The 22,854-nt window shown below is 39.1% G+C and overlaps 1 protein-coding gene across 2 annotated transcripts in view; it reads right to left on the bottom strand.

Moving 5' to 3' along the window:
• vps8 (VPS8 subunit of CORVET complex) overlaps positions 1–22,854 on the bottom strand; it is a 543,230-nt gene that overhangs the window by 320,985 nt on the left and 199,391 nt on the right. For both annotated transcript variants that reach the window (XM_060827508.1, XM_060827507.1), the window contains one exon: positions 12,960–13,006. In XM_060827508.1, the coding sequence (XP_060683491.1) occupies positions 12,960–13,006 (47 nt within the window). The remainder of the gene's footprint in view (positions 1–12,959; positions 13,007–22,854) is intronic.

The following is a 22,854-nucleotide window of genomic DNA, read 5'->3' on the forward strand; positions in this document are numbered from 1 at the left end:
AATGATACAAAGTTATGCAGTCAGGCAGGTAGTTCTGAGGAGGTGGGGAGACTGCAGAAAGATTTAGACAGTTTAGGAGAGAGGTCCAAGAAAGGGCTGATGAAATTCAATGTGAGCAAATGCGAGATCTTGCACTTTGGAAAAAAAGAATACAGGCATGGACTATTTTCTAAATGGTGAGAAAATTCATAAAGCCAAAGTACATGGGGATCTGGGAGTGCTAGTCCAGGATTCTCTAAAGTCTGACTTGCAGGTTGAGTCAGTGGTTAAGAAAGCAAATGTAATATTGTTATTTATCTCAACAGGGTTGGAACAGGTAAAAGCAGTGATGTGCTACTGAAACGTTATAAAGCTCTGGTTAGACCATATTTAGGATACTGTGTCCAATTTTGGGCCCCACAATTCAGACAGGACATACTGGCACTGGAGTGTATCCAGCGGAGATTCACATGGATGATCCCTGGAATGGTAGGCCTAACATACAATGAACGGTTGAGGATCCTGGGTTATATTCATTAGAGTTTAGAAGGTTGGGGGAGATCTAATAGAAATTTACAAGGGCGGTCGCCCTTCAGTAAGATTAGGTTGGTCTGATTATGGCCATAACTGTGCTTTCCTATGTTTCCCTCATAACCCTCAAATCTTCTGTAGACCAAGAATCTAGCTTAGCTATTCAATTACCCAATCACCACTGCTCTCTGGGATAAAGAATCCTAAAATTCTTCCTCATGTCTGGCTCAAATAGGTGACCTCTAATTTTTAATCTATGCCCCCAGTTCTTGATATCCAAATGAGGGGAAGCGTCTTCTCAGCATCTATCGTACTAAACCCACTCAGAAGCTTGTGTGTTTAAACTTATTCTTAAAAGTTCTTGCCCACTCAGCATCCATAGCTTGATGCAGATATCTGTCCCAGTAGGGACAGCATTTCAGAAAACTGAAATATATTTGACCACGGGAACCTAGATCTCACATAACTTCCAGAGGCATACATTTCCAAAAGTGGCAATCTCTGACAGGATCTCGAGCTCACGTGTTAGTCTAAGGGATGTTTAGAAGAATACTGAAATCCTTAAGAAAATCCTATTTGAAAGATTAACTCAGACACCTCGATAACTGGATAAACTTGCAGAGCTATTAGCAGGTGTAATGGTGAGAGTACACTTAAGAGGCATAACATGAAGAAGATATGATGCAAAGAATGAAGAAAATCCTAACAAAATGGTTAATCAAGATCAGAAGAAATTTGAAGTCTACACTTCAATTTAATAAGATCATGGCTGCTTTGATTGTGGCCTTCATTTCACTTTACTACCTGACCAACACCACCACTTGCACACTATGCTCTCAATTATTACCACCTCCTTGACACTCACATCCCTTATCAATCAAAAATCTTTCTAAACTAGCCTTAACATACTCAATAACCCAGAATCCGTGGCTCTATGAGGTAGCGAATTCCATACATTAATGGCCACCAGAAGAAATTCTTCCTCACTTTAATTTCAAATAGGAGATCCCTTATTTAAAACTGTGCCCTTTATCAACTACCATCATGGATTTAATCATTAGCTACAGGCAAACCAAACTTTTGAAGACAATTGAATAAAACTGGAGAAGCCTGTGGACATTATTCATGTGGTCTGCACCAGCTTTGACAAAGGGACGGTTAGCCTCGAAACGTCAGCTCTTTTCTCTCTTTACAGATGCTGCCAGACCTGCCGAGATTTTCCAGCATTTTCTCTTTTGGTTTCAGATTCCAGCATCTGCAGTAATTTGCTTTTATTTACTTAAAAGGTTATGTTGATTCAACCTCAAAGTCATGACCTAGCCACAGCCACGCTTCAGTTCTTTACCCTCTGATATTGGCAGCAATCCTGACTGCTACCCACACACTGGGTTTGCAAAATGCAGTGTTGCTTTTTAAAAGCTCGAATAAAGCACGGTTCTAGGCATTATAACCTCAGTTGACATTCTGCAAAATAACCTTTTGAGTTTTTCATTTTAACTTCTAAAGATCAACAACACTGTTCCTCTGACAGCACTGTACATATTCTCATAGGTTTGGTACCAGCCGGATAAGCCAAAATCCCAGTGCAATTATCTTCCGCCAACCAGTGTTGTTCATATTAAGATCTGAACTGAGTGGAGGGAAATGTTCTGTGAAACAGAGCCAACAGTATTTATTTCTATTGCCTGCAAGCTGCATGATATCTTGAATTCTGCAATTATAATGTTTGCTGTAATTTGTAAATAAAAGCCTATTGCGGCCGTCTAAGTTCTCAAAAGGAATGCTCATAATCAGAACTGCCTCCCTTTTCTTGCATTCAGAAAACCTGAAACCCATTTCACACTCCAGATAGAAAGATAGCTAAATCCTTTCATCTTTACTGAACTTTCATGCATGCAAAATAAGCTGATGGAAGTCAAAGAAAATAGTCCCTTACAGAAGTTCAATCAATCAAGGGTGCACAATTGCAGGACAGTTACCACAGTCCATGCACTAATTCAGATATTCAGATACTTCAGTGGGACCAGGAAGAAACAGTTGGATTTTCACCTTGTAACTCAGACTTCACAATGCGCTCAAGCAATTGGCTGAGAGTGAACAGCAGCAGACAGCCCAGAAAGGGGCATCCAAGCTCCGGCAGCTAGATGCAGATGGTATTTCCCTGGGGCATTAAATCACAACTGAGAATGTACATTCTACTGTGAGGTCTTCCAAGCACACTGATCACAATTTCAGGGAGATTGGGGGGGGGGGGGGGGGGGGGGTGAATTACAAGCACAAGATAGTTAGAATCACAGAATGCTTACAGCAGAGACAATTCAGTCAATTGAATCCATGCTGAGACTATGCAAAAGCAATTCACAAAGTGGCCATGTTGCCCTGCAAATATTTTATATTCTGAGAACAATCCAATGTCTTTTTGACAGCCAAAATTAAATCTGCCTCCATCCCCAAAACTGCATTCCAGCCTCATAAACATTCTCGACTTGAAAAGATTTTCTCTTATTTTGCTGTTGCTTCTTTAGCTAGTAACCTTAAATGTTTGCCCACTGGTACTTGATCTTTTCCATCAATGGGAACAATCGAGATCACTCATGGTTTTGAATACCTCTACCAAATCTCTTTGTGGATCTTTCTAGTCATAGCCCTTCCAATCCATCCACGTAACTACTGTCATAAAGATGTGCCATTTTTTTAACAATAAAGAAATTAATGGATTCCAAGAATACTATGCAGATATATCAAATTTGTTGGTTTCAGAATCTGAGAATTATGCAGGACAGAAGTTATATATTTGTTCCTTTTCCCATTTGATTAAAGTTACTACCTTCAAAAGATACTTCATCAGCTGTAATGTTTATGAGTGCATTTGGTAGTTTGTAGTGCTTGTAAAGTTTTATTCTACAATCCCATGACTTCACATCTGCATTTGTCATGATGGTCATACTTTTGATATGGGACTTTAAAGCAAACAAGGATTAAATGTTTTCTTTTCAGACAATTGCTCTCTATTTTGTAATGAATAACTGAAATGAACACTATAAATATAGCACAGTCTCTGTAGATTAGGTGCATAAAGCCCATAAAGCCTACCCACCTCTCCCTCACTAATTCAGGTTAATTGTTTGATATTGAACTCTAACAGATGAAATCTATTCGTACAATGAGTCTCAATATTCAATAGTGGATCCAAAGTCAAATCAGGAACATGTTCTCACAGAAAATGTTCTCTGGGTCTTTAATATAAACTGAACATTAAAGTGATGATATGTACTATTGATCCAGAGCTGATACAATTACTAAAGTAGCATTTATGCAGCAATGCAGATAATTGCACAGCAATATCCTGCGCCGAAAAAATAGGACACATCCAACCCATCCAATGACCATCCCATTAGTCTAACCTCAATCGCTATCAAAGTGAGGGAAGGAGATCCATCAGTGTTGTCAAACAGCACTGGCAAAGGAACACCTGTTCTCTAACAAAAATTTTGCTTTCCAACAGCACCTTACTTCATTTAAATTCTTGATCCAAACATGGACATAAGAACTGACATGTCAGTTACTGCCATTGACATCAAGGTAGCACTTAACTAAGTGTGGAGTCAAGGAGCCCAAGGCAACACTGGGGTCAATGGAAATGTGGGAGAATGCTGTCCACTGGTTGAAGTCACATACAGTCCAAGGGAAACTGATTGCAGCTTTAGCAACTCAAACATCTCATTCCCAATATTGCAGACATTCCTTGGGGTAGCACTCTGAACGTAACTGAGGAGGAAAGGGAATTGTTGAGCATTTGCATAAGGAGCTAAGGCATAATGTGGTCAGATGACATGGAACCCAAACCTTAGTGTGTAGGGCCCTACATAAGATATAATCTCTTCCCCTCTGAAATATATAATTGTGTTCAATTAATTCTATTACTGTTCATTCAAGAGTCACAGCAGTGTCTATCATCTATAAGATATGCTACAGCAACTCGCCAAAGTTTCTTCAATAGCACCTTCTAAACCACTTGGAACAATGAAGGCAATATATGCATAGTGGGACCACCATCTACAAGCTTCCCTCCAAGCCATCTTGACTCTGCATATATTGCCTTTCCTCTTTACCGTCACTCAGGCAACATCTTGCAACTTGTTTGGTAACTGAAAATGTGGGTGTACACATGGAGTGCAGCAAGTCAAGAAGGCATCACGCCCCATTAGATTCTCAAAAGCAATTAGGAATTTGACAAAACATTCTGGCACAGCCAGCGTCATCCACAGCCTATGAACAAATGTACTAATATCTGACTGCAAGCCATAAATACAACCATAAATTGGTAAAAACAAAATACCGAGAATTCATATTTGCAATTTAGTAAACCATTATGTTGTCTGGTAAATCAATGCTGCTGAGAATAGCACCTGATCAGGTATTATTCTATTTTGAAAATAGCTTTTGAGAGGCAAAGAACTTGAAACATTTAATCACAATTGATATAAAATATCCAAAGATTGCTATGTTGATCCTCAGTATATTTCTGAAGAGAAAGGAAAAAGCAGCAAATATTTTATCACAAGCTCGTTAGCTTCAACATAAGATGTAACTTTCTCTATACAGAGTTGAATAAAATGGATTGTGCTAAACTCTACGCTATCTAGAAAATCTAAGCAGAATATCTCTTAATATCCTCAAGGCATTATGTTTTGGGGACCCAAGCCAAAATATTGTATGATCTTCCTGAGCTCATTAGTAACAATTTAGATATTTAAGCTTTTGAAACATATTCCAAGCCTACCCCTGGGGCTCTGCCATTTTTATTCCAAAAGTGAGTTCTCCTTAAAGGCAGCTTAGGTGCAAACATGCCAACTCATTAATAGAATTTTTACCATGAGAAAATGCAATTTAATTATATAATATGATTTTTTTTCTGCTTTCACCAAGCATCTTTCAATTAATTAATGTCAGTCAAGCTTAAAGCCTTTCGGATTGAGAGAAATAGGTGTGGCATTTTCTTGAAGGTTGTTGAACACTTTATGATTAACCCCGCCTAATGAAAGAAATTTATATACACTTGCTGTAGCTGAAAGAAAATGAGAGAGATAAGAATTTGTACTCTTTCAACAGAGGTCAGAAGCTTATTCCTTCATTAAGAAATGGAAACATATTCTGTTGAGTTAACTAAGAAAAAAATGCATTACCCAATTGCCATCCAATGAGATGGCACACCACTTGATTGTCTTCATCCAGCGCAATCCAGGAATTCAAAGAACCTGCATTGCACATACACAAGTTGCAAGTGTTGGAGAGTCTTACGCCACTTCAGAGCAGCCCAGCAACCAACAATGTCAAGCCTCCGTCTGCAAATACCAATCAGGTAGCAAGGCATCTTCTTTGCCTCAGGGAGGGAAAGCATTGCTGGAAAAATAGACAATAAAGAAGCAAATCTGGACTGAAATGGTGAGCCTTCTGTGGACTGCACAATTCCAGATTGAACCTTCAGCAACCAAATGACCCAATATGCTACATAGGTTACAATAAGAGGGAAAACTGCCACAACTCCCCTACCTGGTCCTGGAGGTTTATCTATGCAGAGGGTGTCTGCTATGGCATAAGGATGCAGACTCTCTCCAAGTTGACAGATAAAGCCAGCCGACTGACGCAAGACATGGTGCCCAAAACAGAGTACCAGCAAAAACAAAATCCATCAGATTCAACCTTCACGTTGTCAATATTAAGAGAAAAACCAGATATCATCATGGATTCTCAACCATGTATTACCTTTGATAGAACCTTATGCAGCCAGAACCTCACCGAGATTTCAGAAGCGAAAACCCACAACATCTTCCTTGCTGAACTGCCCACTACATATGGAGATCACAAGCTGTGAACCTGCTCACCTGCAGAATTCTGAGATCCAGTGTGGTACCGATCTGCCTACACACACAAGTTACCAATGTGCAGCTCAACTCAACAATGTACATCATCACACACATTCTTCTCATGACTCACCTTCACTAAATCAAAGCCCTGGGCAAACTGCCACTCTCCCTACCCAAGTCAGGAGGATAAATGCAACAGGCAAGCTACTAGAGAAAGCCTACTCCAATCCAATCCTTACCTTATTCAAAAGCATCCTCAAACCATCAGCAGTATGTCTTCTCTCAAACCGCCCCACAATGGTTTCAAACTACCATGCTGAGGAACCATGACAGGAAGAACTGATAGGATAAAAGATTGACCAGAAGCCATTCTCTGATCGAAGACCCCATGTACAGTCCATCCCATCCACTGAAGACAATCCATTCACTGAAGGTACCAATCCAGTAAAACCTCAGCTGAACTGTGTTGAATGCATTAACAAGCTTGCTTCAATAATAAGACCCAAACAGCAAGCAGTATTTGATTTGTGCTCTCCCTTTATAAATGGAGCAAAACATTCTCACTTTTATGTTCAATATCCCTCATAATAAAGTATAGCATCCCATTCACTTTCTTGATGACATATTGCACATGCACACCAACATTTTGAGATGCAAACACTTTGAAAGTCAACAGTGACTTTTAATCTATTTCTGGGCTGGTCAAGGCCTCTGTGCAGCCTGCTAACATCAATGTGTTCACCAAGAACATCCAGGTTACAGCTGATGTGCAGACCAAACAATGACTCACATTACCAAGGAATGCCCATTGACAACACTTGCAGGGAGCATTAAAGAAATCCATCTAACCACTGATCAGGCAATTGCTCGGCTCCAACTAGGCACACAACAAATAAATAAATGCGTACGTACATACATACATGAATGGAAGAAATACTGCGTATTTGTACAGCACTTATCACACTTGGAGTCCAATGTGCACCAATATTTTTAATGTGGAAAAATGCTGTTAAACATGTGACCACAATAACCAATGTTCATCAAGCATATTTCCAAAACAGCTATAATTTCCATAACTGGTTGACCAGTTGATTTCAGTGGTCAATATCTCAGACGACCTTGTCGTTATTTTTCAAAAAGAGGGCTATGATTTAGTTCCCGAATGGTCCATCACCAGTAGGAACTTTGACTACCTAAGCTAAATGAGGACCAAGAGCTCTCCATTGTCTGAGCACTACCAAGAGGTCTGGCTGCTGCCGGTAATGCTTCTAGGCAACCCTGGATCACCGAACCCAAGTGAGTGTAGGGGATGGAAGTCATGTAGAGAAGTTAACCTGAGAAGGATAGCTCTTGGGAGCTATGGGAGCACTGAGCAAGTCCATTTAATTGCAAAGTCACCAGTGAATTCTGGCAGGCTCACAGACAGTTGTTATGGATTTTAAATGGGCCTAATTGACTTACCTTGCCAGAAAGGGTTCCAGTGTTAGGCTCTGCCTGTTCCATTTAAATGGAAACAATTTTCCCAACTCCAGAAAGCCAATTTGAAGTTCAGTAGGCTCAAATAAATTCCATGTGGTTTCTAGTTGTCTGAACTGGCAGCTATAGCTGCAAATTAACACGTCTTACCATCACTTGAACTACAATGCCAGCAATAATTAAGTACTCAAGTTCTGCAGCGGAACCTGAAACCACAACAGTGTTCTGCAGAGGCAAGACTGCTACGGGAGTCTTGCTGCCACATTAAAGAAACAGTGGGACTATATTATGTTCTAATTTAACTATGTACCAAAACCCTCATTATCAATTACAATAGAAGGGGCCTCCCATCATCTGGTGAGTAAATTGCTAATAATTAGGAGTCCTGAAATCTTTGCTTTGCAATTACAGTACAACAGTATCACAAGCACAGAAACAAAGAGAAGGCAATGCAAATACTGTAAACTAATTCCAACTCCCTCGTGTTCTATTGTATTAATACTAAACAGGAAGAGGTGTCAAAAAGCTTTGCAGTAGTATTTTGTACAAGGCTTTATCCTTGAAAATATTGATAAATAACAGGCAAAGCAAATACTAAAGGCATCATGGGATGCAGCAATTCATTACTGCTGCCATATAAATGCAAGCTGCTGCTGAGTCTGGATAATACAAGGTTCTACAATAAAGAGCAGACATTAACCTTGGATTGATGTTTGCACCCATCTCTATCCTAAGCTTCATAAAATGTTTTAGAGGATTATAAACTGAATAACCATTAGAAAGTTATTGTTCACTCACAGAATATCTGCACCACAGTATGGACTGGCAGCCACGTTCCCTAACTGATTAAATGAAAAAGTGCCCAGTTGTTCAAAAATGTCCATCATTATCAATTCCATACAATTCAACAAAAACCAGTATAGTTCTGAAACAGAAATCCAACTGTGAATATTTTAAGCCATTCAAACTAACAGTTCCTACTTTCGAGCTAAGCAAACCGACACTGCAAAAGTCTTTTTTTGTAACATTTTGACAGCTGGCTAGTTTTGCTGAAGCATGCTTAATATGTAAAACACTGAGATTAATTCCTCACACAATAAAATACATTTCCAGATTTCAAAACAGATTTCATCTGTCAAGTCGGTTATAAAGAATTAGCAGTATGCTGAACACTTATTTAAAGTGAAACCTGTTTCAAATCTGCTCGCTCCCTAGGTGGAGAAAAAAATTGAAACGAAGTCCTTTTCTTTGAAGGTTATGAAATCTCTCGACTTCGCCTGCAATTTTCTAGCACATCAATCCAATTAGATGATAACAAAATGATATTGAACATAGAATGATTATACTATGCATAAAAAATCCCAGGCTCGAAAAGGAACCTGCAAATGATGGTCAGGGGAAGTTGTGGAGATTATGATGGTGCTAAGGTCAGAAGGTCAATTTAGTGGTTGGAGAGGGAGCATAGCAGTTTCTCCTGGTCAACCAGCAGTTCAGGATAATCTCTTCTCACCTAGTTGTCCTCACTTCCCTTTAGCTGCCAGAATTCGTAAAGTCCAGGTAACCCAGTCAGCCAGAGTTAAATTCTGAAGCTCATTAACTTGGCTTCACTTTCTCCAAGTAAGGATATCACTTAACTAGAGAGGATTCAGAAAAGATTTACCAGGATGTTGACAGGAATGGAGCTTAAAAATGGGCTGGGAAATTTTTCACTGGAACATAGCAGGTTGAGGGGTAACCTTATAGAGGTACATAATATCATGAGGGATATAGATAAGACAAATAGCAAAAGGTCTTTGCCCTAGGGTGGGTGAGATCAAAACTAGGGAGCATATTTTTAAAGAGAGAGGAGAAAGATTCAAAAAGGACACGAGGGGCAAGTTTTTTTTTAAGTGCAGAAAGTGGTTCATGTATGGAATGAACTGCCAGAGGAAGTGACGGATGCAGGTACAGCTACAATGTTAAACGATATTTGGAAAAGTTAATGAATAGGAAAGGTTTGGATATGGAACATGGGCCAAACACAGGCAGGTTGGACCAGTTTAGTTTGACATCATGGTCAGCAGGGACTAGTTGGACCAAAGGGTCTGTTTCAATGCTGTATGACTCTACAAATGTTCATAAGTCACTGTTTCAATCAGCACCTTTGACAGGAAAGCAGATTTAATATGAGGCAGCCATCCGTATTAGAATGCATTGTTTTCCCACCCCGTCCGGTCTCTACTAAAACAAGAAGGTTACTTAAAATTCAAAGACATGAATTTTGTCACAGTTGATACAATCAGATCCAACATCATTAAGCCACTTCTTTTTGTCGCTCAACCTGACTCTCAAAAAGAAATCTTGTGTGCAAAAAATATGCTTTTGATAATGTGCTTGAGGTGAGTTGATAATATGTTCTTTTTTCAAATATTCACATTTCATATGGCTCAATGCAATCTGTTTTCAAGAGCTGAAAATTCCCCAGTACTTGAAAGGAGTGCATCAGAGTTCATAACCTGTCCCAGGTTGAACAATTCCTGTTTCCACTTAAGTTTGAGATTAGGGATTGACATAACCCAGTTCCCAACACCATGAACCCATTGCACAAACTGTGAACAGTTCAGTACTAATGTAGACAGCTTACTCGGATCAGTAACATCAGTATTTGGGAAATGGAAACGTCCATGCTGATATAACAGAGATTCAATGTTGGTCTGGCTCAAGCAGGAGCTTCTATGTGCAATTAACCTGTTCCATTTGACTTAAGGGCATTTAAATAGACAATGTAGAAGGTGACTTATTTTCCATCTAACTTGTGTGACACGCTAAGCTCAGTTTTTGCGACAGTAAACAGGGAGCTGAGCTTTAAAATTGCCAGGTGCTGACGTTGGTGCAGAAGCTGCAAAGATAAAGATAACAAGAAGCAATAAAAGGTGATAACAAGAAGAAAGGGAATACAGAAATGAGGATAGCTGCATATATTAAACACATGTATTAAAATGCTCCTAACACGACATTATTTGAGGATAGACAATAAATAAAATAGAAAACACAGGTTTTTACAAAAAAGCATTCACTATAGAACAATGTAGTAATGTGCCATTTATTTATGGAAATCATCTTTGCAGACTCCAAGTAAGATTCTTAAAAACTCAAAACAAATCTTAAAATATATCAACCCCCTAGGATGCAACATATCCATTCCAACATTCAGGGTAAAGAAATTGTCTATCAACAGAATATTTTCCCCTGCTCATCAGTATGAGTATCCCATACTACTGAGTGGTACCACAATGACATGCTAATTCTTTTGCATCATGATCCCAGTGGCTTGATGCATAAAATTTATGTTGTTAAGGAGTAAGTATTTAGAAGTACAAATGATGATACAGTGTTGGCATGACTTCACAAATGGGAAGTCACACCTGCCATTTTTACTAGCCTTCTTTGAAGACATAATAAGCTGAAGAGATAAAGGGGAAACAGCGGATGTAATATATTTGAATTTTCAGAAGGCGTTTGATAAGATACCACAGTTTAGGCAACTTAATAAGATAAGAGTCCACGGTGTTGGAGGTAGAATATTAATATGAATGGAGCACTAGCTAACTAAGGGAAGACAGAGTGTTGGGATAAGGGGGACATTTTCAAGATGACAACCTATAACTAGAGGAGTGCCTTTGGAATCGGTGCTGGGGAACAATAACTTATAACATATGATAGTGAATTGGATGAGGAAAATGAATCTAGTACAGCTAAATTTCCAGATGATGCAAAATAAGTGGGAATGTAAATGATGAGAATTACACAAAGAATTTGCAGAGGGATATAGACAGGTCATGCGAGTGGGTAAAAGCCTGGCAAATTGAATACGATGTGGGAAAATGTGAGATAACTAATATTCTTCCTGCCAAAGTGCATAAAGAGGAGGGGAATATTATTTAAATGGAGAACAACTGCCGAGACGTACAGAGTATGGGATTCGGGGGTCCTCATCAGTCAATCACAAAAAGCTAGCATCCAAATTCAACAAGTAAGGCAAATGGAATGTTTGTGTTTAGTTCATTGAGAATACAGAATAAAAGTAGGTAGAATTTGTTAAAAGTATACAAAGAACTAGTCAGACCACCACTGGAATGCTGTGAACAGTTTTAAGCTCCTTATCTAAGGAAAAATATTCTGATATTGGAGTAGTCTAGGTAAACGTCAAAAAACTGATCCTGGGTGAGGAGGGACTGTCTTATTGGAAGATGCTGAGAAAGTTGGGCTGTACCCTCTGGAGTCCAGAAGAAACAGAGGTATCTTTAATGAAACAACAAGATTCTTAGAGAGCTTGATGGGATAGTTGCAGATAGGCTGCTTCCCTTTATGACAGAGTCTTGAACCATAGAGAATCATTTAAAAATTAGTGGTTGCCCACTTGAAATAGAGGCAAGAAGAGATTTATTCTCTGATGGTAGTGAATCTGTGGATTTTTTTTTTGCAGAGGGCTTTTGAGGCTGTGTCATTAATATATTCAAGACTTTGAGATAGATTTTATAATCAGTAAGGGAATCAAGGGTTATGAAGGGACTTGAGGATTATTTAAATCAACCACAATCTCTTGGAGTGACCAAACAGACCTGATAGGAGGAGAAGCTGGCCATTCAGCCTATCATCTTATAGACTTATCAGTCTGCCCATGAATCCAATTAATATAGTGAGTGTGAATAACAATGTGTACAGGAAGAGAAACCCAAATTCTGGTGTATTGGCTTTACCGCTTAATGGAATTAATACACTTTTGTGTGCCATCAATAGTAATGCTGAAAACCTTTCTTTTCTTCACTTTTGCTAAAGGTCATCCAAATCCTGTGCTGATAGGTGTTAATTTATGATTATTTGTCATTCTTCAATCCAAGTTTGCTTGTTCCAAAACCCTGAAAATACTAATACTTGCCTTAGACTTGTAATCTGATTTTAATCATATCAGCAGAAAGTATGATCAAGCTATTTGCAAGTATTACCAGCTGGTGGTTCACAAATATTGTGAAAACCCATCAGCCTTGAAAGGTTCCAAAGCAGACTTTAACTAGTTGACTTTGTGTATTCAAACTATATTTAACAGCCAAATAACTGCATACTCACGAAGAATCCAGTAGACCTTGTAACAACTGAAACACTAAGTAATGATCCTGGGAAAAAAACACATTTGTAAAATATTTATAAATAGCAATTACAATACAACCAAGTTGTTTTAAGCACAGTAAGTAGCAAAATAAAATTCACGATCAATTAAAAACAAAATAGGATTAAAAGCAGTCAAGGTTCAAGTTTATCTGAAGGATCAAGCAAAACAATGTATTTTTAAATCTAGCACATTTACCCAATTTCAGATTTCATGTGCAGAATTCTCTGATTAGGCCACTTTGGGTTAAATACAATGCAACCCAAGGAGACAAAGTAACTAAGGCAATGTTTTCATCCAGTAATTTAATTGATTGGTGGAAATAAATTGTAGAAATGGGTATCAATTCTGCAATGCGTTTATTTATCGTGTCCTCGGTACCTCTGATTCTCTCTGGTGCCTCGTCAGCTACACTTATATCACAACTGGTGCAATTCAGTTTTATAGAGTCATAGAGATGTACAGCATGGAAACAGATTTGTCTCATCAATGGTAAATTATTGCAATATTAATCAAGTGTTAGGACTGACCTCATGTCAGAAGAATTGCATGAAACCAAACAAGTCAGAATGATCTGCTTTGACCACTTCAATGTCAGGTCAGATGGTAACAGTTTTAGGATAAAGTGTAGCAGATTTAAAACAGAGATAAGGAGGAATTACTTCTCTCGGAGGTTTATGAACTTGTGGAAGTCACTATCCCAGTGTGTGGTGGATGTCGTGACATTGTGTAAATTTTTTGAATCAATAGAATAGAATCCCTACAGTGTTTAAACAGGCCATTTGGTCCAACAAGTCCACACTGACTCTTCAAAGAGCATCACACCCAGACTCACCCCACTTCCCTAAACCTGTAATCCTATATTTCCCATGTCACCTAGCCTGCACATCCCTGGACACGATGGGCAATTTAGCATAACCAATCCACTTAACCTGCACATCTTTGCAGCACTCAGAGGAGAATGTGCAAACTCTACACAGTCGTTCAAGGATGGAATTAAACCTGAATCCCTGGCACTGTGAGGCAACAGTGCTAACCACTGAGCCACCATGCTGCCCCAAATTTAAGGAAGAAAGGGGCAGAATTTTAATTAATCATGGGTTAAAGTATTCTGGAGACCTTTAAGGTCATGAAAGTGGAGTTGGGGCCAAAGTTAGATCAGTCATAGAGTCATACATCATGGAGACAGACCTAACGGTCCAACCCTAATCCGAAACTAAACTAGTCCTTTGGCTCATATTCCTTCAAACATATCTTGTTCATGTACTTATCCAAATATCTTTTAAATGTTCTAACTGCACCCGCATCCACCATATCCTCTGGAAGTTTATTCCACACACAAACTACATTCTGTGTGAAGAGTTGGAACCCCTTTTTGTGGGGTGAGGCCTCTGTTCCACGATCGGTCAATAAACACTAGCAATCTGTCTGGTTCTTTACTCACGGCCGGACACAGATCATCCAGAAACACAGAGGTTAAACACTTCCGTGTTCCTCAGAGAAACTGTGCACATGGCTTAAAATAAAGACATTTTTATACTTTTCTTAAAGAGAGGTACAGGCCATAATTGTACATAATTACCAATTAATTAATGGAATAGTTTTATTGACACCAATTCAACCCAATGATATTTCCTGGGAACCAACTTTGCTTTCCAAAACCTAAGCCATTCTTATCTAATGAATCGGGTTTTTGCACCTGCACTTTAAGGTAAGTTAGGATGGCCAATAGCTTCTTATCTCATCTAGTTATTTCTATGCTGTAAAGGAAGCATTGTCTGCTAATCTTTGTTGAGACAGACTGTGGTCAAGTCAATTATGCAGATTTAGCAGGGCTAAAAGCCATTTTATGCAGCGTTAAGCAGAATTGTCAAGTTGCAGCCTATAAGCCATTTTGTTATGTTATTTGCATTAAGAAGCCATTTTATTTCCAGCTAAGTTAGTAAGAATATGTATTAAGTGGTTGCTCCTGACAACAATTAGTTACCTCAGCCTATATTCAGGTTTCAGATCCTCATGCGTAAAAGGTTGCCCTTCATGTCTTGATCATATTAACTGGTGGGGCTGGCTCGAGGGGCTGAATTGCCTATTCCTGCTCCGAGTTCTTATGTTCTTATGACTGGCATGAAGACTGCCTAGCATTAACAGCAATGTTCTAGATTAGAATGGTGCCGGAAAAGCACAGCAGTTCAGGCAGCATCCGAGGAGCAGGAAAACAAGATTTTCCTGCTCCTCGAATGCTGCCTGAACTGCTGTGCTTTTCCAGCACCATTCTAATCTAGAATCTGGTTTCCAGCATCTGCAGTCGGTGTTTTTACCTTTTTAACAGTAATGTTGGCCATGCTCAGAGAAATCAACTAGGACAAAGTGGGGACTGCAGATGCTGCAGATCAGAGCCAAGAGTGTGGTGCTGGAAAAGCACAGCAGGTCAGGCAGCATCCGAGGAGCAGGAGAATTGACATTTCGGTCATAAGTCCCAAGGAAGGGTTTATGCCCAAAATGTTGATTCATTCCTGATGAAGGGCTTATGCCCAAAACGTCGATTCTCCTGCTCCTCAGATGCTGCCTGACCTGCTGTGCTTTTCCAACACCACACTCTCAACATACGCTCAGAGAAATATCATAGTGTAATAGCATCATAACACTGAATATGCGCATTTCCAATTGTACTGTGAATATACCAATCTGTCTTCAATCCTTCATTGTTGCCCCAGTTTAAAACACATCAACCTCTCTTACCTCAAATAACCTCCCAAGATTCTTATTCCTATTGTGAAGCCAAAAAAGATCAGGAAACATTATTAGGAGTTAAGGACGGTTCCATTTCCCAGCTCTTTTTGAAAAATATTTGCTCTCACTCCAAGAAAGTGATATCAGACAACTATCTTAGATATTTTGATATTTGAATGAAGTTCCCCCATTCTTTTTCACTGTAAGCAGATTGAACATAGGTGGGTATAGGTCCGGATAAATCAACCATATCACAAAACCTAAGAGGAGAGTTGGAGCACCATATTCGATATGCGTGCAAACAGAAATATACTGACAACTCTTTAAAAATTGATATTGCACACAACTGCAACTCAATTTCAGCTGTACTATTGTCCAGATACGTTCACTTCGCCTAACATTTAATACTACATAGTCTTCTTCATTTTCAGTGGCAGTTGGAGTGGGAGGAGTGACAGCAAGGACCAGTGCCCTGATAGGAAGGTAATTTAATATAAACTTACCTCGGGAGTTTCAGGTATATATTTTGGCAGCAACTGAATCCCAAGACACCACACGTGTACTGTCTCCCACCCACCCTCCTCCTCCAATCAATAAAAAAGGACTCTCGTGTGTTGCTAAGGTAAGGCATTTCAATCTATATTTCTTGTGTATTGTGTGATTGATTAAAAGTTTACTATTAGTTGGTTAAGTGAATAAGATGACAGAGAAGTAATGGAAATTATTTAACTCATAACTTTGTATAAATTAATTAAATAAATAGAGATGGTTGGACAGGTGATGTGCTGTATGATGTGGGACATAGTGCTAGAGGTGATGGAAATCATGAGGATAAGAAAATTAGGTTTACCTGAATGTTTGCAGTATTCATAACAAAATGGATGAATTAACGGAACAAATCATCGTGAATGATTATGATGTGGTAGGCATCACAGAGATATGGTTGCAGGGGGTTTACAACTGGCAGTTAAACATTCAAGGATTTACAATTTATCGAAAAGACAGGGAGGTGGGCAGCAGTGTGTGTGGTGGTGGTGGTGGTGGGGTGGGGGGGGGGGGTTGCCTTGTTAGTCAAGAATGAATTTAAATCTATGGCACTGAATGGCATCAGGTCAGATGATGTGGAGTCTGTGTGGGTGGGGTCGAGGGAACACAAAGGCAAAAGAAAAAATGGAAGTTATGTACGGATCACTCAGAAGTGGTCAGGATAGGGGCCGTGAAATAGATAGGGCATGTCAGAAAGGCAAGGTCACGGTGATCATGGGGGACTTCAATATGCAAATGGACTGAGTGAATAGTGTTGCCGGTGGATCCAAAGGGAATTCATGGAATGCTTACGGGGTGGCTTTTTGGAACAGCTTGTGATGGAGCCCACAAGGGAACAGGCTGTTCTGGCCTGAGCACTATGTAATGAGCCAGACTTTATAAAAGATCTTAAAGTAAGGGAACACTTAGGAAGCAGCGATCATAATATGGTAGAGTTCAGTCTGCAGTTTGAAAGGGAGAAGGCAAGATCGGATTTAATGGTGCTACTGGTAAATAAAGGTAATTACAGTGAAGAACTTAATAAATACTTTGTGTCTTTGAGGAAATAGCAGAGATGTTGGTTGTAATCTTTCAAAAGTCACTGGAGTCAGGGAAAGTCTCAGGTGATTGGAAAATCGCCGTTGTAAACCCTTGTTCAAGAAAGGATCAATTCAAACGATAGAAAATTATAGGCCGGTTACCTTAAACTCGGTTGCAGGTAAAATTCTAGAATCCATTGTTAAGGATGAGATTTCTAAAGTCTTGGAAGTGCAGTATCAGATTAGAACAAGTCAGCATGGATTTAGTAAGGGGAGGTCGTGCCTGACAAACCCCTTACAATTCTTCGAAGAGGTAACAAGTAGATTAGACCAGGGAAACCCAGTGGACATTCTCTATCTAGACTTCCAAAAGGCCTTTGATAAGGGGTGTCATGGGAGGCTGCTGAATAAGGTGAGGACCCATGGTGTTCGAGGTGAACTACTGGCATGGATTGAAGATTGGCTGTCTGAAAGAAGGCAGAGAGTTGGGATAAAAGGTTCTTTTTCAGAATGGCAGCTGGTGACAAATGGTGTCCTGCAGGGTTCGGTGTTGAGGCTGCAGCAGTTCACTTTATATCAATGATCTGTATGAAGGGACTGGGGGCATTCTGGCGAAGTTTGCTGATGATACGAAGTTTGGCGGGCAGACAGGTAGTTCTGAGGAGGTGGGGAGACTGCAGAAACATTTAGACAGTTTAAGAGAGTGTTCCAAGAAATGGCTGATGAAATTCAATGTAAGCAAATGCGAGGTCTTGCACTTTGGAAAAAAGAATACAGGCATGGACAATGTTCTAAATAGTGAGAAAATTCATAAAGCCAATGTACAAAGGGATCTGGGAGTGCTAGTCCAGGATTCTCTAAAGGTTAACTTGCAGGTTGAGTCCATGGTTAAAAAAAGCAAATGTAATGTTGTCATTTATCTCAAGGGGGTTGGAGTGTAAACGCAGCGATGTGCTACTAAGACTTTATAAACCCACATAGAATACTGTGGCCAATTTTGGACCCCACACCTCAAGGAGGACATACTGGCACTGGACCGTGTCCAGCAGAAATCACACGGATGATCCCTAGAATGGTAGGCCAAACATATGATGAACGGCTGAGGATCCTGGAATTGTATTCATTGGGGTTTAGAAGGTTGAGGGGAGATCTAATAGAAACATACAAGATAATGCATGGCTTAGAAAAGGTGGACAGTGGGATTTTGTTTCCGTCAGGTCTGGATACTAGGACCGTGGGCACAGTCTTAGAATTAGAGGGTCTCAACTTAGAACGAAAATGAGAAGATACTTCTTCAGCCAGAGAGTGGTGGGCCTGTGGAATTCATTGCCGCAGAGTGCAGTGGAGTTCGGGACACTAAATGTCTTCAAGGCAGAGATTGATAAATTCTTGATCTTGCAAGGAATTAAGGGCTACGGGGAGAGTACAGTTAAGTGGCATTGAAATGTCCATCAGCCATGATCGAATGGTGGAGTGAATTCGATGGACCGAATGGCTTTACTTCCACTCCTATGTCTTCTGGACTTGTGTGGATTCCTTGGATGAACAGCTATACACATATGTCAAATTGTAACTACCACTGACTTCAATCAATTTCTTAAGAAAAACCAATACCGGCCTATAATTGCTCATAAAAACTTATTTAATTGCTTACTTTTCCTGGCTTCTCTTTTTCCTCCCATAATAGCACCTCTGAGAATCTAACCTTTTTCTCAACCACATGATATTTCTGAGCTACATCTTCTGAAAAATATATCAGGCTCCATATATATTATACCATCACCACTCTCCCTCTCAGCCACTGCACCATCTCTAATTTGTCAAATTGCTAATCCTGCATCTAGTATTTCATGAACAAATACTCCCTCTGACTAAATATTGCAAAGACTGAAGTGATCATCTTTTGTCTCTGCCACAAATCCATGGCTTACCAGACCATTGTAAACTTGAGGCTGTGTATGGTCTTGGTCCTGATAGGAGCTTCCACTCAAATACCCAGTCCAGTACGAAGCCTGCTTCCTCTCATCATTCTTGTTCTTACTGACCCACACTGGCTCCTGACCCAACGATGCTTTAACTTTAAAATGTCATCCTACTTTACAGAGTCCTTGACAGATTTACTCCCTCCCTGCCTCTTAGCTCCTCCAACCCTCGAAGCTTTTTGGGATTTCTATGTTCCCAGTGGCATATTTGAGAGTGATTGCAAATAACGCTGTTCATGCAGATAATACACTTGCCTGAAAATAGACATTTTATGCAAAATGCAATTATGTGAATTAAGCATGTAAGCGATATTTTACACCAAAATAACAAGCTAGAAGAATAATGGTATTATTTCTATAATTCCAACTCTCCACTTTCCAACAATCCATATTCAGGAAGTGTTGCCACTGAAAATTCAAACCTGCTTAATCTATTTTCAGTCTGCCAAAGAATTTTTGTCTTCTGAGAAGACTGTACTCTGTCATCTCATTTGTAAATGTACAAAAAACACAAGTAAGTCAGTGTGTTTATGGCAAGAAGCATTTGTCAATACCTCATTCCCATATAATAACTCCTGGAACATCATCATGAATTCAATGATTAGGAAGTCCCAGCTCACATTTAAAAATAATCAGTGAATATTCAGCACCATCTGGCAATGTTAACAGCATGTACCAATTCCCATTATATGCACACATCATCAGTCAAACACCTTCTCTTCAATGCCATCTTCAGCTGATTTTTAAAGAATGTACATCATCTAGAGCAGTACAATTGCTAACAGTAACTGCAAAGATGTTGCTGCTGGTAATTAAAAATCACTTTGAATTTTAAAGCTGTTGGTAGCACTGAGTTATGCTTCACAGCTGCAGGAACTCTGAGCAACCTATTTTTAAATACACGAAGACAAACAACTGACAACACCTATATTATAACTGGGGTGCTAATGGTGCTTCTTTTCCTGTTACCCAATTGTACTTCACTAAGGCTTGTAACTCTTTGCTACTTTCCAAATTTAAATTTCCAGGATGCCTTAACTACTTTGCGAACCAAAGGGTGAAATGAAAAATTGAAAATTTCCAAGTTGTATGGCCGGATGCTAATACATACCATTCCAAACCTTAATACATTTACTGATTATTAATTATACAATCTTAAAAGGAATCTCGTTGGCAAGGACAGCATAACATGGACCTTAACAGTTTTGTCAGAAAGAAGATGAATTTAGGATATCATCAATTTAAGAAACTTCCAATCTGCGACCATCCACTAAGCAGCAGTGTTTAGGAACATTAGTTGAATGAAAAACCAACGTTGACGTGACTGAATTAACAAGACCTGTAGAGATGTGAGAATATATTGTTAACTGGCTTAACGTTCCAAAGTGGGAAATATGCATGATGTAGAAGTGGGCCTAAAAAAACGAGTTTAGAAAATAAAACCTTATTTGAAAAAAAAATCAATCGGTATCCCTTATTGTCACCAGTTGGGAAAAGATTTTTGTGTCAAATTTAAAATTCTCTGCAAACAACATCTCAGCATTTACCTTGGTTTACTCTCTGGCAACTACATACTTCTCAGAACATTTAAAGTATAGGAGAAGTGAGGGTAGATCATACAACCAATAAGAGTTTCCATTCTGGGCACCCTTTTCTTTCTACTATAACTCAACCTGCCAACTGAGTACAAACTGCATTCAAAATTGTTCTACTTCCCAAACACATTCCTTTGCTCAGCTTTCAGCTGAATTTAATTTGCAAATAATTGACCATAAGATCTGCCAATCACCAGGGAAATCAGGCAGTGACTAGGAGAGTTTGAAACGAACATTGCATGAAAAGATAGTCCTCAATATATTTAACAGTGGTAACCTGATTTAATTAATGCAGCTATTTACACTGAATACTGAACAAAATCCCTCAAACTTCTGTCCTAGATTGGGTGAAATGCACTGAAATTAAGCAGAAGACTCGAACAGAAATTTCAACTCATACAACACAGCCATGCCTATTTCGTTTAAATAATGCAGGCTCTCATTTATGTTTTCTTTCCTCTTCTTCTCTCGCTTAACCAGCACTTCTAATAATTTCCCTTTTCTTTCTACTATAGCCAATTCAATTTGCAGCAAATATGTCCAATATTGCAATGCAGAAATCATTATTCTTGGTTAAAAATGCTTAACACTGCAGTTGTGAATTTCTCATCATTAAACAAAAATGCATTCTAAGAAGAAAATGAGTACACTTAAATGAAGAATGGACTGAGAAAAAAAAACTTGGCCTGTTCCATTAAGGTCAGTCCTTTAATAAGACAGCTAGCACTCTCAATGTCTTTGGCTAACCATAACTCACTCTGTTGAAGCTACTGAATCGCCCACTGGTAAAGCTTCTATGTTCTTCAAAATCTCTCTCCAAATGCAAGGCAGGAATTATCCAGGCTATTACTCTATTATAATCAACATTACACTATCCTACAAACAGCACCCCAAAGGCTCTAATATATTTAATCACTAAAAAGGAAAATATAAACTTGCTACATGAAAAACTTGCTGAAAAGTATTGTGTAATTACTTCGTGAATTGTAGCTTTAACAGTTTATATCAGTTCCGCTTTTAAAATAACAGTGTTTTTGGCTGAGATTCACTGCTGGCAGAGGGAGTTTACTTTTTATTTCTAATTCTAACCTGTTACTGTGGTCAATAGCTGCAAATGAACAGTGTCAATAAAAATATGGAGTCTCTAGGTCAGCATTAACAACCTGGATATTCCGAAGTGGTAGGGGTTAAATTTGTGGTAAACATCCTGAGATTTTAGATCTATAATATGTAATGAATTACTGGCAGGACTTTTACCAGTGGAAACAACAGTAATTAGTGTTAACACATAATATTCAGGCACTAAGCCAATGTGGAATGTAACAGCACTGAAGCACTGTGAATGCCAACATATCATGCCAATTTTCTGGAGATGATTTTAGTGGAAGTAAACAAATGTAGATGTGTCTAAGCTGCTGAGATTCAGTTGATGAGGCAGATTACATCTACCCAAAGTGGGAAATAATAAACAGGTGCAAGGAATGACAGCTTACAAATTAAACGAAATATTTAAATTTGTATTGCCTTCAAAACCAATTGCACATGGCAAAATTATGGGAGAGTGTCGTTTTTATTTAAACATACACTACAGTGCAAAATGAATTTAAAATGTTCTAATCAAAATTAGTGACATTGCTAAAATTGAGTTGAGCCCTGGACACAACTAACTGCTGGTGATAGTTAGTTTCCACATGTACACCGATTACATCCAAACCTATCTTACCACAATCTCGGTCAACGCCTCCATAGTTTTTGTATAATCGTGCTGCATGTATGGTATCCACTACTGGAAGAGCAGAAATCCTCTGATTAAATATTTGGAAGACTGAAGCCAGTGTCTCTGGACCCCATCGCAAACTCCAGGCCCATTCCTGACTCAATCCTTCTCTTCTCAATCCTTCCTGGAGAAGGGCTTATGCCCGAACTGTCGATTCTCCTGCTCGTTGGATGCTGCCTGACCTGCTGCGCTTTTCCAGCAACACA

Source organism: Hemiscyllium ocellatum, chromosome 7 (assembly GCF_020745735.1).
Source record: "Hemiscyllium ocellatum isolate sHemOce1 chromosome 7, sHemOce1.pat.X.cur, whole genome shotgun sequence".
Classification (NCBI taxonomy): domain Eukaryota; kingdom Metazoa; phylum Chordata; class Chondrichthyes; order Orectolobiformes; family Hemiscylliidae; genus Hemiscyllium; species Hemiscyllium ocellatum.